This window comes from Taudactylus pleione, unplaced genomic scaffold, assembly GCF_031769625.1.
Source record: "Taudactylus pleione unplaced genomic scaffold, aTauple2 ptg000216l, whole genome shotgun sequence".
NCBI classification, from domain to species: domain Eukaryota; kingdom Metazoa; phylum Chordata; class Amphibia; order Anura; family Myobatrachidae; genus Taudactylus; species Taudactylus pleione.
Window position 1 is genome coordinate 8,678,997 of NW_028284618.1, and position 15,458 is coordinate 8,694,454.

Sequence of the window (15,458 nt, forward strand, 5' to 3'; positions counted from 1 at the left end):
GAAAATGCACCTCACAATATTCTATTAAGCAGTGCTCTGTAGTAAACTGGCTGGAATATTGTATTTGCTTTTAAACTGTGGACATTGAACCTTTTAGTGATAATTGCACTGTTTTTACCATTACAGATCGCCATCGATGCTGTGGAAAACATCCGCACTGTTGTTTCTCTAACACGAGAGAGGAAGTTTGAGGCCATGTATGATGAAAAATTAGTATTACCCTACAAGTAAGAAAACCTAAAACGTGTGTTTGTGCGCCTGTGGGGGATGTAATTAAAATCCCAACAATTGGGATGCTGGCACTTAGAATGCTGGTGCCGGAATCCCGATGGTAAATAGTGGGCTTAGAGGAAGGGTTAGGCTTAGAAACTAGGGGGTGGGTTAGGCACTAAGGGGGGAGGGTTAGGTACTAAGCGGAAGGGTTAGGCACTAAGGGGGGTATGGTTCGGTACTAAGGGGGGAGAGTTAGACACTAGAGGGGAGGTTAGGCACTAAGGGGGATAGGGGTTAGGTACTAAGGGGGGAGGGTTAGACACTAGAGGGGAGGTTAGGTTTAGGCACTAAGGGGGGATGGTTAGGCACTAGAGGGGAGGTTAGGTTTAGGCACTAGGGGGAGAGGGTTAGGTTTAGGCAGCGGGGATAGAGGGTTAGGGGTAGGGAAGAGTGGGAGGGTTAGGACACTAACCCTCCCTGTCAGGATGCCGGCGTTGGGATTCTGACCGCCGGGATCCTTAGTGCCAGCATCTCGTACCCATTCCATCTGTGGGCCTGATTCTTTATGCTAATGCCGCAGCTGGTGGAATACATACAGAGACGCCTGCCGGCTGTGGCTCTACTCTCCCGCTTTGAGTAACAGGTCCCACCATCGGACACACATCAGCTGCACCCCTACGGTTGCTCAGAATGTCTGGCTGAACATGGCCGCCGCTGCCAGTACAACTGCGAAAAAAGAAGCAGTCGCTGGCCACGACACATCCGTGCCTGACTAGCCACCCCCCTGTTACAGGAATGCCCACCCAAATTGCATCCATCTGCAACCAAATTTGTTATGTGTCCCCCGGCGGTAAGCTTTGGGAGGCATGCGCAATACATAAACAAACATCAGCCAACTGCGCAAACATCGGTACTGCGTCCACCTCTGAATCAGGCCCTATGTGTCTAATCCGCATACTGCTAAGTAACACGTCAGTAAAATTATTGACACACTGTTACTAAAGAACAGTACTAAGTTTATCAAACGTTCTAAAAGCAACCAACCAGATCCTAGCTATGATTTTAAAAAATGTACTAGATAAATACTAGCTACAATCTGATTGGTTGCTATGGGTAATAACGTCACTTGTCCTCTTTATAGGCTTTGTGAGTGTAAGGAAACACATTCTACTTTTTAGAAGGTTTGATAAATTTCCCCCTCAATTAAATAGATAGCAAGTTATTATTTTTATTTTATCCCTAGGAATAACATTAAGAAAGCGCACATTCACGGACTGACCTTCGGGCTGTCTCAAGCCATCATGTTCTTTGCCTATGCCGGGTGCTTCCGATTCGGTGCTTGGCTGGTAGCAAATGGACACATCACGGTAGAAAATGTGTTTTTGTAAGTATGCGTTTCCTGCGATTACAAAGCTTCCTTGTGCTAGGACCAAATTTTATTGACATTTTACACCTTTATTACACATTGTGGGATTCATTGAAATGAATGCAGTTATATGTGTCTTTCCCGAATACAGTGGGCTATCAAATGTATTACCCCCTGTGTAGGTAATACAGTCATAGCACATTAGCCATAGCCCATAGGAGTGCCGGGGTAGGTAATGCACTTCCTTTCTTCTGCTTCATCAGTGATATCACCAATCGTGGAGGCAGGTGATATCACTTATTGATAGTGCAGTACCAGTAAGGTGGGGGCAGGACTGTCTCTATCACAAAATAGCTTTGTTTTATTTACACAAGTCCAACTTATTTGGTTGCAAAATGATAAACGTTAACTGATAAATATTTGCATACAGTATTCTCCACTCCAGATCTTTGTGTGTCACAGCTCTGCATCTCTTTATGTGTCACAGCTCTGCATCTCCTTATGTATCACAGCTCTGCATCTCTTTATGTGTCACAGCTCTGCATCTCTTTATGTGTCACAGCTCTGCATCTCTTTATGTGTCACAGCTCTGCATTGTTTTATATATCACAGCTCTGCATCTCTTTGTGTCACAGCTCTGCATCTCTTTATGTGTCACAGCTCTGCATCTCTTTATGTATCACAGCTCTGCATTGTTTTATATATCACAGCTCTGCATCTCTTTGTGTCACAGCTCTGCATCTCTTTATGTGTCACAGCTCTGCATCTCTTTATGTGTCACAGCTCTGCATCTCTTTATGTATCACAGCTCTGCATCTCTATGTGTCACAGTTCTGCATCTCTTTATGTGTCACAGCTCTGCATCTCTTTATGTGTCACAACTCTGCATCTCTTAATTTATCACAGCTCTGCATCTCTTTTGTGTCACAGCTCTGCATCTCTTTATGTATCACAGCTCTGCATCTCTTTATGTGTCACAGCTCTGCATCTCTTTATGTGTCACAGCTCTGCATGTCTTTTTGTGTCACAGCTCTGCATCTCTTTATGTATCACAGTTCTGCATCTCCTTATGTATCACAGCTCTGCATCTCTGTGTCACAGGTCTGCATCTCTTTATGTGTCACAGGTCTGCATCTCTTTATGTGTCACAGCTCTGCATCTCTATGTATCACAGCTCTGCATCTCTTTATGTGTCACAGCTCTGCATCTCTTTATGTGTCACAGCTCTGCATCTCTTTATGTATCACAGCTCTGCATCTCTTTATGTATCACAGCTCTGCATCTCTTTATGTGTCGCAGCTCTGCATCTCTTTATGTGTCACAGCTCTGCATCTCTTTATGTGTCACAGCTCTGCATCTCAGCTCTGCATCTCTTTATGTATCACAGCTCTGCATCTCTTTATGCGTCACAGCTCTGCATCTCTTTATGTGTCACAGCTCTGCATCTCTTTATGTATCACAGCTCTGCATCTCTTTATGTGTCACAGCTCTGCATCTCTTTATGTGTCACAACTCTGCAACTCTTTATGTGTCACAGCTCTGCATCTCTTTATGTGTCACAGCTCTGCAACTCTTTATCTGTCACAGGTCTGCATCTCTTTATGTATCACAGCTCTGCATCTCTTTATGTGTCACAGCTCTGCATCTCTTTATGTGTCACAGCTCTGCATCTCTTTATGTGTCACAGCTCTGCATCTCTTAATGTGTCACAGCTCTGCATCTCTTTATGTGTCACAACTCTGCAACTCTTTATGTGTCACAGCTCTGCATCTCTTTATGTGTCACAGCTCTGCAACTCTTTATCTGTCACAGGTCTGCATCTCTTTATGTATCACAGCTCTGCATCTCTTTATGTGTCACAGCTCTGCATCTCTTTATGTGTCACAGCTCTGCATCTCCTTATGTATCACAGCTCTGCATCTCTTTGTGTCACAGGTCTGCATCTCTTTATGTGTCACAGCTCTGCATCTCTTTATGTGTCACAGCTCTGCATCTCTTTATGTATCACAGCTCTGCATCTCTTTATGTATCACAGCTCTGCATCTCTTTATGTGTCACAGCTCTGCATCTCTTTATGTGTCAGAGCTCTGCATCTCTTTATGTATCACAGCTCTGCATATCTTTATGTGTCACAGCTCTGCATATTTTTATGTGTCACAGTTCTGCATCTCCTTATGTGTCACAGCTCTGCATCTCTTTATGTGTCACAGCTATGCATCTCCTTATGTGTCACAACTCTGCATCTCTTTATGTGTCACAGTTCTGCATCTCTTTATGTGTCACAGCTCTGCATCTCTTTATGTGTCACAGCTCTGCATCTCTTTATGTGTCACAGCGCTGCATCTCTTTATGTGTCACAGCTCTGCATCTCTTTATGTGTCACAGCTCTGCATCTCTTTATGTGTCACAGCTCTGCATCTCTTCATGTGTCACAGCTCTGCATCTCTTTATGTGTCACAGCTCTGCATCTCTTTATGTGTCACAGCTCTGCATCTCTTTATGTGTCACAGCTCTGCATCTCTTTATGTATCACTGCTCTGCATCTCTTTATGTGTCACTGCTCTGCATCTCTTTATGTGTCACAGCTCTGCATCTCTTTATGTGTCACAGCTCTGCATCTCTTTATGTGTCACAGCTCTGCATCTCTTTATGTGTCACAGCTCTGCATCTCTTTATGTGTCACAGCTCTGCATCTCCTTATGTGTCACAGCTCTGCATCTCTTTATGTGTCACAGCTCTGCATCTCCTTATGTGTCACAGCTCTGCATCTCTTTATGTGTCACAGCTCTGCATCTCTTTATGTGTCACAGCTCTGCATCTCTTTATGTGTCACAGCGCTGCATCTCTTTATGTGTCACAGCTCTGCATCTCTTTATGTGTCACAGCTCTGCATCTCTTTATGTGTCACAGCTCTGCATCTCTTTATGTGTCACAGCTCTGCATCTCTTTATGTATCACAGCTCTGCATCTCTTTATGTGTCACAGCTCTGCATCTCTTTATGTGTCACAGCTCTGCATGTCTTTATGTGTCACAGCTCTGCATCTCTTTATGTGTCACAGCTCTGCATCTCTTTATGTGTCACAGCTCTGCATCTCTTTATGTGTCACAGTTCTGCATCTCTTTATGTGTCACAGCTCTGCATCTCTATTTTTTTTTTGTCCCTGCTCTGCATCACTTTATTAAATGCCCTATGGGCACAAGTCAGATTGGTATAAATACATTTTATTTAAACTATACTATAATCAGAGCCGTAACTAGCTATGGGCGCCCGACAGAGGCTTCGTGGGCAGCACCGTCGCCGCCCCACGGCACTTGTCTGGAACGGCACCTTCCAGCCAGGATTGCTGCTGCAGCACCCACAGAGCATCCTGTGGACATTCCAGATGTGCACCATGCACAGTGTATGCTGTAGATCAGGTGCCCTGAGGAGCACTTACCAGAGCTGCCGATTACGCTCCTTCTGAGCGACGTCATGCGCATGGCGTCTTGAAGCTTCACACTCAGGGGCCGGCACAGGGCGGTGTTACTGCTCTGCTGACAACAATATGGATTTAAACACTGTTCAAACTTTTATTTTAAAAATGTATGTGTGTGTGTGTGTATATATATATATATATATATATATGAAAAGAATGACAGTGTCCATGCGTCTTACACCAATTTTACACCACCAGGATGACAAAGTGCAGGGCCAATTGCCCTTCACAATGGCAAGTGATAGGTTTCCAACTCCCCAGTCAATACAGCAACAAAAAGGCCCAGCCAGACAGTCATTGCCGCTGACCCAGTAGGGTAATATCAGCTTAATTCATGTACTGAAAAGGGAGCACACCTATGTAATTGCAGCGCAATAGCCACCGAACTGCCTTTGTTTCCCGCTAAAGCACGACCACCCTAGCAGGCCCGCCACCATAAAAAACTAAATAAGGCTATCCAAAATAATACTTTCCAAATACAAGAAAACACCTTCCTACGTCAAATGCACCATCAGCATAAAACAAATGAGCATCCCCAAAACGGATCAATGGATGTTCCACAACAAACCCCCCTTTCTCTAAAATCTTTCTGGAGAGCAGGGCGTCCACTGCGACCTGTCCCCCAAATCCTTTCCCCCCAAATGTATAACTAAGGCCCCAGGGCCACAACTGAGTGATAGGACCAGCAAACAAAAGAATGCCCTAGAAATCATATGATAAGTTAGCAAATTAATGCCAGACAATTAACAAAAGGCAAAAATAAATGAAGAAGAGGAAAATGAGGGAGGGGGAAATGTAATATGGCCCGAGGTAAAAACCTGAAAATTCTGCCCAGAGTGCCGCAGCCAATCAGCCTCCAAGGTTCAGGGGAATGACAGAGCAAAATCCCTTGAGGCCCCCACAGCTAATGGTGACGAGCGGGAAACGCTCCTAAGTTAAATATAATAATTAAAGAAAAATAGCGAATTCAGGGCCCCATTTACCAACGAATGCTATCATATGCAGTGGTATTTTTTTATTATTTTACCGTGACTCATCAAGCTCCCTACTGTCAGCGAATGGCAATGAAAAAGAAGCCTGCAACGCTGACAACATCGCCGATAAGTTTAGGAGGGGCGGCTACATGAAGGGGGTGTGTTTAGGAAACCGGAGTGCACTGGGACGTATGAGATTCCTCTCATAAATCTCCACACACAGGCTATTTCCGTCTCATAGCCAGTTGCCTAGGAGACGGGACAGACTCGGGAGATTATGGGGTATTATACAGCCTGCCGAGAACACAGGAGACCCGTGGAGCTTCATCTACGCTAAACAACCGCTGCAGAAATGTAGAGGTAAAAATGTATCATAACAAACGATAACTGTAAAGCAGCGCTTGTTGTTAAATACAATATTCCATTGATTTGCAGTATAGGTACGGTAACTGCATAGCGCTCTCAGCGTTAAGGTGCCCATTCTAGATGATTAAGTTGAGCGATTGAACGATAGCGATATTGTTATCATTCAATCGTTTGCAAATCGTTTGCAAAAATGTCTAAAATGACCAGCGATGCGTGCTCCTGCTGGTTGTTTAAACATCTATCATGGGGCAAACATGATAGATGTCAGGTTCAGTATGTTTGCCGATGATTGATGTGCCTACACTGAACGATTTGGTTGTTCAGTGTAAGGGATGCAGTCAGGAAGCTGACGGTCAAAATGCCAACCGCCGGCTTCCCGACTGGTTTATCCTGGCAGGGGATTAATGATAGGCGCTGAGATCCCGACGGCTGTAAATTTATCTATGCCAGGCGTCGGGCTCCCGATCGAAGGTAAGCCGGGTGCGGACAGCCACGGGGGGGGGGGAGGTTATGGTTAGGCACCCCCCCGGGAGACTTAGGTTTAGGCACTTAGAGGGGGGTTAGGGTTAGGCACTAGGGGAGGGAGGTTAGGTTAGGCACCCCTAAAGGAGGGTTGGGGGGGTTGTTAGGTTAGTTAGTACTTACATTTAGTGCAGTCGGGATCTTCACTGGTCCCGGGCTTGCGGCATCGGGATTTTACATAGGTCCGGTGGTATTTCACCGATCCCCAGTGTAGGCACATCACAGACTGACACGATTACAATGTCGTAATTGTGCAGTCTTTTGCCTGTCTTCTAGTGGATGGGCACCTTTACTAAGAAAAAACATCAAAGCCCCATTGATAAATTGTTTTCAGCTAAATAGCACTCAAAACGAGTGCTAACTGACATAACACTCGTTGGTAAATGGGGTTCTAAAATCCTTATCAACAAGAAGTAAAACAACAAACAAATGAAAGAGAAAAATGCTCTACTGCACATAGCACTTATATGTGTCAGCCTTCCACTGACCAAGAGCTTTAATCTCGGACTCTGAAAGTCTGTCTGAAGCCGCATAGGTGCCAAAATCACCCGGGAGCAAAATCGATGGATAAGATACAACAACGAAAAACGCATCTAGATTGGTACAACGTCAATAGAGCACCATCAAGGTGCTCCAACCAAGTGCCAGCAACAGGAGACCTATATAACAAGAACTCCTTTGCCAAAGCCACAGAACAAATATGAGAATCAGGGAAACCCGTCAGCCGCAACCCAACTGGTCCATTTTAGATCGCCGTGTCCTACACAACACTGATACTGCTTTGCATCGCTTTAGTTATCACAGCTCTCCATCTCTCTATCACTGCTGTGCATCTCTTTCTCACACCTTTGAAGTACTTCAGACTTTGGGGCTCTTCTTCTGCCTCAGCCCTCCCTCACTTAGAGTTTCACTCCCCTTTTGCTTTATTATTGGGCTTACAGCTTCCTATTTACTGTAGTTTAGCCATCAACATCAATGGTTTGTAGTTGATAGTTTTGACATCGATAGCTTAGATCCGATGGTTCTCCGCCATTGATGTCTATGAGGCAGCAAGGGACGGATGCTTAGCCTCAACCCCTGACTGCATCACTATGCCCCGTGCCTTCTCCCTTTGGCACATGGCAGTCAGTTCACCACTGCAGGGATGTCCATGGATGGGAGCTAACCATTCATGATTCCTTGTGGATGGTTTCATGCCATCAGTGTTAACCAGCAATGGCACCATTGATGGTGATCATCAGTGGATAACCTACAGATGGCCATGCCTACACCGCAGCTCTGTATCTGAATCCAGTAGCTCCAGCTGCCTGTCTCTCCCTCTGCCCTAGCGACAGACACCAATGCCAGGGAAGTGGGAACCCTTCACTTCAACACTTCTTATGTCGGCAGTGCCAATTGGGCACCATTTTAAATGGTCCTTATCCCAGAATGCTGCAATAATGGGAAGTAATACAGTATGATATGGGTTAAGTTCCCTGAAACCCAAATGGTCTCTGTGTTGGAACAGTGTTATACTATTAGGTGTGTGGAAGTGTGGCTTTGGGTAATAATGTAAATGTAGCTGTAGTTAGTCTTCAATTATTAATTGTTGGAGTAAAATGGGTGTCTTTTAGCCAAAACTGCTCGCAAGATTGCGGTAGGAAAAACCAACCACAAGAATAGCGAGCAGTTCATACGCTGTTCGATGTACTCGATTAATCTAATAAATAGTGGACATGGCGTATGATGCGAGCGGCCAGGGGGCGTATTTTTCAAATAAACGTCCGCATGTTTTGTTTGCTCGTTCAGACATGGAGGCGTCAACAGACCGCAAGGAGCGAACGGTTCATTTGAATAGCCACCCCCTTTTTCTGAACGAGCGTGCGCTAATTGCGAGCGGCTCTGAATCAGGCCCCTTGTCAGCTGAAGCACAGCTGGCTGCATTCGCATTCCATACGACCACGTCAGTTAAGTAGTTAAAACATTGCATAGCTAAGAAAGTGCTTGTTCAAATGACCTGTGCCCCTTGGCAAAGCTCACCTCACAGTTTGGATTCATATGCTATAGTCTTTTTCTATGGGCCATACTATCATCAGTATTTTAACCCTTGCATTTCAGTTCAGTTAATGATGTGTTATCTGCTGCTGCATTTCACCTTTTTGTAATGTGCTGAGGTTTAACACGTGTGCACACTGCTAAATGAAATCCATTACTTCCTCAGGGTGTTCTCAGCCATTGTATTCGGGGCAATGGCTTTGGGTCAGACCAGTTCCTTCGCTCCAGACTACGCTAAAGCAATGATGTCAGCGGCTCATATATTCAACCTACTGGAGAAGGAGCCTCTCATAGACAGTTACAGCACCGCTGGTCAGACGCCTGTAAGTAGATATTTCGCAAATACAGATGTGTCCTCATACATCTAGCCTCAATACGCCACGCAGCGCGATTTGCCAGGCGTGAGTGAGGTCCCATGCTACTCTGCTAGCGTTGGGTGTCTTTTATTTGCCGAAAATTATTCTTAGACCCAATGCGAGGCGACTGTGCTGATTAATTTGATATGTGACACTTATATATCTGTGTGCACCTGAGTCTGTATATGAAGCACAACGGAACTTGGAACAACAAAAGCAGCGGCCGCTACATTGTAGCACTTTGTATACAGATTCAGAGACTCAGATATACAAGTGTCGCATATCAAATTAATCAGCACAGTCGCATCACATTGCGACTTTGACACATTTTTGGCAAAACAAGATGCAAAAAAGATGCCCGGTGCTAGAAGAGTCTCACAGGCCCGGCGCTAAACGAGTCTCACGGGACCTGGCGTGACTGCAGCAAACATTTGTAAGGACACGTGTAGTTTGAAAATTTTGTTGGAATACAAGTCGACACTTTAAAACATTGGATGCTAAATATTGGAGGGTCTAGCCCTCTCATCTCATACTGTACATGTTTTCTTGCTTCCATAATTTATGCTGTCATATAATGATCCTCTTCCAGACAAGCATTTTTGTAATCTAGGTGGTTTGTCTAGAGTGCCCACAGGACCGCTGCTTTATGCTGTACTGTATTTCTATTACTTTCATTATCTGTTTTTTAGTAGCAGCTGCATTGAATGTCCTACTGCAGTTGTGTCTCTAAGTTGCCCAGCTCAGCCAGCCTTACCAGGCTGTCTGCAGAATCAGAGCGGGCAGCGGAGACACTGTTCCCTGTGTCTCTTTCCTATTGACTCTTGAGGGAAGGGTGGCAGCACTGTTGTCACAGGTAGTGTCCCGGTACCCCCGTAATGTCAAGACACCTTCTGCCGGGATATGTTCAGTATCCCAAAACAGGGGATGGCGGCGAATAGAATAGCGGCGCCGGAATCCTGACACCTGTCAGAATCCCTGCGCTGGAATCCCGAAGGTAAGTAGCGGGGTTAGGGGTTGGGCACTAGGGGGAGAGTTAGGCACTAGGGGGGGACGGTTAGGTTTCTGGTGCGGGGAGGGTGAGGTTAGGTTTAGGCACTAGGGGGGGGGGTTGGGTTTAGGCACCGGGCAGGAAGGGTTATGGTAGGTAGACGGGGAGGGTTAGGACACCTACCGACTATCCTAACCCTGTCGGGATCCTGGACGCTGGCATCCTGTACCCATCCCTGCTGGCAACTGCAGCAGTGGCAGACTGCAAACCCAAGGAGTGACAGCAGGTTTGTGCTTTCTTCCCTCTGCTCCCAATGAAGGGGCCGGGTGATTCAGCTCTATACCATGGACGGCAATGTTTTTCTGCTTTTTATTTAGCATACCATATGTAACTTATGCTCTGTCAGCTGCAGGAAAGCACTAACTGTCTTTATTGCCTGCAGTCAGAGTGTGATGGAAACGTCATGTTCCGGGGGGTTCAGTTCAATTATCCGACAAGACCGGATGTGCAGGTGCTTCAGGGACTGGACATCAGTGTGAGCAAAGGTGAAACCCTGGCGCTAGTGGGCAGCAGCGGATGCGGGAAAAGTACCACTGTCCAGCTCCTGGAGAGATTCTACGACCCACAAGATGGAGGAGTGGTAAATATTTATCTCTACATTTATAATCAATACTATCCCAGGTGCAGTTATACAGTATGTAGACACTGGTTGAAGCTACACAGTACTGGGCCTTGTATACATGGTTTTTGGCTCCATTGAGCCCATGGACAACATCATTCCCTGCTGCGTTGTACTCTAAAACCATACTCAGGAGTGCAATGCTCTGATTACATCATTTCCAGTAGTGTTACCCTATCATATGAAAGGAACCCACACATTTTATTATTCATAGGTTCCTCTTTTGATAACTAGAGAAATTGCATTTTATTGTGACTCTTACCTGATGCATTGTGATGGGGATCATCACTAAAATAAAACATTTTCGTCTTTAACAGCTTGACAGACAAAGCGTACATGAGGTTTAGTATTGGCCATTATATGTTCTGATTTTCTATCATCATGAGTATTTTTAGGTGGATTATAATTGTTTGGACTTTCTCGAACCAAGTAAAAACATAATATTGAATCAGAACTGCAAGGGATGTAAATCTTGGTGTTTAACCTGTGTGTGTCCTCTTCCTAGAGTGTAGACGGCTGTGATGTGAAGAGCGTGAACATCCAGTGGCTCCGAGCGCAGATGGGTATCGTGTCCCAGGAGCCCATGTTGTTTGACTGCAGCATAGCGGAGAACATTGCCTATGGGGATAACAGCAGGAAGGTGCCACAAGAAGAGATAGAAAGAGCAGCCATAGCAGCCAATATCCAGAGCTTCATTGAATCACTCCCGGATGTAAGTCTCTGGCCTGTTACTGTAACTTCTCATCATGCTGGTAGAATATATGTTCTCAGTAATGATTGGATGCTACATGACTTTATTACAAAAATTCCCAACCCCTATAGCCGGTGATGCAACTTGTGTCTCTAGTTTTTGACCTGCAAATTCCAGCGTGCCCTGCCAGCCTGAGGAAGCTGTGGCATACAGTACTAGTTCTTGCAGTTCATCAACAGCAGGAGAGCAACAGGTTGCCTCCCATCTACCATACAGGGATACACCTCAAATAAAAAATATGTTGTACTTTTGTACTTACAAGAAGAATCATGGTACAAATGGGACATGCTCGACAGCCCATCTTCCTGCTCCCAGTGCTTGTTCCGTTATGTCATAACATCACGTGTGCTGTGTGTTGTTGGCCTAGCCTGCTATGGAAGCGCTGGCAGGTGACCTGCATGATGTTTATTGCTTGTGGCGATGTGCTGTACCAGAACTGTACAATCTATTTATCCCTACTTGCGATGCCTTTTCTCTCTGATAGAAATATAACACTTCTGTTGGAGATAAGGGCACCCAGCTCTCCGGGGGTCAGAAGCAGCGGATCGCCATAGCCCGAGCTCTTGTGCGTGAGCCCAAAATCCTCCTCCTGGATGAAGCCACATCCGCTCTGGATACTGAGAGTGAAAAGGTGAGATAGAAAGTTGCAGTTATTCCCTTTGTGAATAGCATGATTAAACATAATTGTATGCACAAGCGACCTGATACTGAACGCAAATAGGCCCTAAGAGTTGTGCACATCTTTGTGGGGCACCCGTCCCTATCCATATGCTTGGTTTGATGCTCATTATCATCATTTACTCTTAACTATAACTCTGCACAGTCCACAATTCCATTTATGTGCCCTATATGAGCTATGCCTACGGAATCGGTATATAATCCCGGCATCTGAATAGTCGCCGGATCAAATACCGACAGTGGAAGACCGAGGGATCAAAATCCCGACTGGGGCTGATAAGCAGCCTAACCCTCCCCTCTTCCTACCCTAACCCTCCCTTAGCGGTGCCTATCACTAACATCCCCCCCAGTGCCTAATCTTAACCTCCCCCCGTTGGTGCCTAACCCTAACCCTCCCTTCCCGCACCCTAAACCTAACTCTCCCGGAGGGGGTGCATAACCCTAACCTCTCCCTAGTGGTGCCTAACCCTAACCCCCCCTTTCCGTAGCCTAATTCTCCCGGAGGGGTGCCTAACCCTAAGTACCCCCGGGGGTTCCTAATCCTAACCCTCCCCCCCCGTGGCTACAACTTTAGACACCCGGTTTACCTTCGTTCAGTATGATGAGCAGCGGGATTTCAACACCTATCCCACGTTGGACTTTCAGTGTCGGGATGGCGGCCGCCGGTAACCTGACTACATCCTACGTGAGTATTCTCTGTCACTACTCATTAATGCATGTGACACTATATCACACATACTGTACTTACATATTCTTGGTTCCGGAGAATGAGTCCTTATATTTTTCAGTCCTTATAGACCTAAAATATTTATGGAACAGAAGTACTGTAATGGGTTCAGCAAATAATCCAGCTTTGGCACAAAATCATTAGTTGCATTCCATGGTGGGCATAGCTAATACTGACCTGAGGGTCATTTAAAAATGTTCCTATAGTACAATTGCCCATCCTCTTCCCTCACTGTCCATGGTTTTATTGTAATGTTTTGTTTCCTTGCCATGTACTTATGCTGTGTTATTTGTTTTAATGTTATGTGCAGTGCTGAGTACACTGTGTGATGCCTAATAAATAAAGGATAATAACTACAAAGCTGGTGGTGACTGTTTTGGACAGCGGAGGGCTGTCAACTTTTATCTAAGGGAAGTAATGCGGGCAAGTGGGCCAGGCTATCTACCAGGATGCCGAAATGGAAAAATGGGCATCACTATAGAACATTAATGCTTGGTTTGTCTAATGTGGGTGTGGTTTTAAATAATCAATTAATTATATAAAACATTGTAATGTCAGAGAACTATTATTAAATACATTCAGGACCTCATTTCAGAGTCTCTCGCTAGCGCTGTGCGCTCGCAAGCAGCCCGATGGCTTCGTTCTGCGCGTGAGCGAACTACTCTGTGCGATTGCAGGCCGCTCGCTCGCCCAGCAAAGACAGCCCATTGAAATGAGTGACAGGAGAGGTCGTTTGTGGGTGGTAACAGGGGCAGGACACTAATAACGGGGGAGTGGAGGTGCGAACGCAGGCGTGCCTGAGTGTTTCAACGCCGTTTTAGAGGTTTGCATAATTAACACGCAGCGTCATAGTACACGTCACATGCCTGTTTTTTACACTGAAGTCCTTGCAGTGCTTGCGGTAGGGTAAGGCACCCACAAGTGCTGCGATCGCTTCCGATTGTCCTCGATGTACCAATGTTTTAATACATTTCCTGGAGATGACGCGTGCTGGTGGGTGGCTCTGCCTGTGCTATTGGGCGTACGCTGGCCGCTCGCTAAGACATGGTGGGCGTGCTTATGCCTTGGCGAGCGATCGCTTCCCGTGGCGTCACTTTGACAAATTTGCATATGCTGGGGGCAAGCGATCGCATCTAGTGAGAGACTCTGAATGAGGTCCTCATTCCATATTGGCTTACTCTAGTACCAATATACAATACAGACAGCATTCCAGTGACCAACATACAGTACAAAGAGCATTCCAGTGACTTCTGTACAATACACAGAGCACTATGATTACGTATCTCTAGTAAACAGTTCTAAGTATTTTCACTCTCACTAACAGGTTGTACAAGAAGCTCTGGACAAAGCACGGGAAGGCCGCACGTGTATTGTGATTGCTCACCGCCTGTCTACCATTCAGAACGCAGATAAAATAGCTGTGATCCAGAATGGGAAAGTTGTAGAACAAGGGACACATCAACAGCTGCTGCAGCAGAAAGGGGTCTATCACACGCTGGTCACAATACAGCTGGGACCCACATGACGTGGAGACATGGCCAGGCGTTGAACTCCCTGACGTATCAGAGGATGGGTTACCTCTACTGATTTGGATTGTACAATTGTGAAACTAAGGATCATAAGGGAACCAAGTCTCTGGACATTACTGCTCTGACAGACAAACAGGACCAATTCAAAGTACAAATATACAGTATCTCTATTCCTCCAACAGGGGGCAGCAAAATGTGACAAGGGTGATGTTCTTTAGAACATGACATCAGATTAAATTGATTATGTGAATTCTAATTTCTTCGGCAGGTATACGTTGACAGTAGGCAAGGTTGGCGGTATATAGGGAGGAGGATAATGAGAGTGCTGTACTGCCGGGTGTTGGACCTTTTCCAAATGATAGTTAAATATGCCAAAATACAGTAAAGGAAATGTATATTCACACTATTCACACTATAGCCAATATTTTTGCTACAATTATTTTTGCAATCCCTTAATGTTTTCTTATTTAAAAGCCGTTATAATTACAAGATAATTTAAAGTACAAATAAATGTTAAATTATTTTTGCAGCTACTGTACCTCTCCATATAGGATATTTTTTTTTTTACCATTTGAACGCTAGAATTAAGTTGCGTTAAACAGTGAAAAAAATAAACTCTTTTTCCTAGCGTTTGAAACTCTGTACTGGTTGCGTTTTATTTTGGTTTACTGTACTGTATATACTGTAGGTGCCCCAATGACCTATTTATTAAGATATCAGCTCAGTCCCAGGGGAAGATTTACAGATGTGTCCTCATACAATACTGCCACAGCCGCGCCAAACAGTCCTTCTCAGCCC

At 45.3% G+C, this 15,458-nt stretch overlaps 1 protein-coding gene across 1 annotated transcript in view; it reads left to right on the forward strand.

The window, feature by feature from the left end:
• The window catches only part of LOC148517487 (ATP-dependent translocase ABCB1-like), a 105,322-nt gene extending 90,064 nt beyond the window's left edge, over window positions 1–15,258 (forward strand). The window contains exons 22-28 of the mRNA XM_088478632.1: window positions 127–227; window positions 1,457–1,597; window positions 9,119–9,275; window positions 10,739–10,936; window positions 11,481–11,687; window positions 12,211–12,357; window positions 14,456–15,258. Of these exons, the coding sequence (XP_088334758.1) occupies window positions 127–227; window positions 1,457–1,597; window positions 9,119–9,275; window positions 10,739–10,936; window positions 11,481–11,687; window positions 12,211–12,357; window positions 14,456–14,656 (1,152 nt within the window). The 3' untranslated portion in view covers window positions 14,657–15,258. The remainder of the gene's footprint in view (window positions 1–126; window positions 228–1,456; window positions 1,598–9,118; window positions 9,276–10,738; window positions 10,937–11,480; window positions 11,688–12,210; window positions 12,358–14,455) is intronic.
• The last annotated feature ends 200 nt before the right edge of the window (window positions 15,259–15,458 follow it).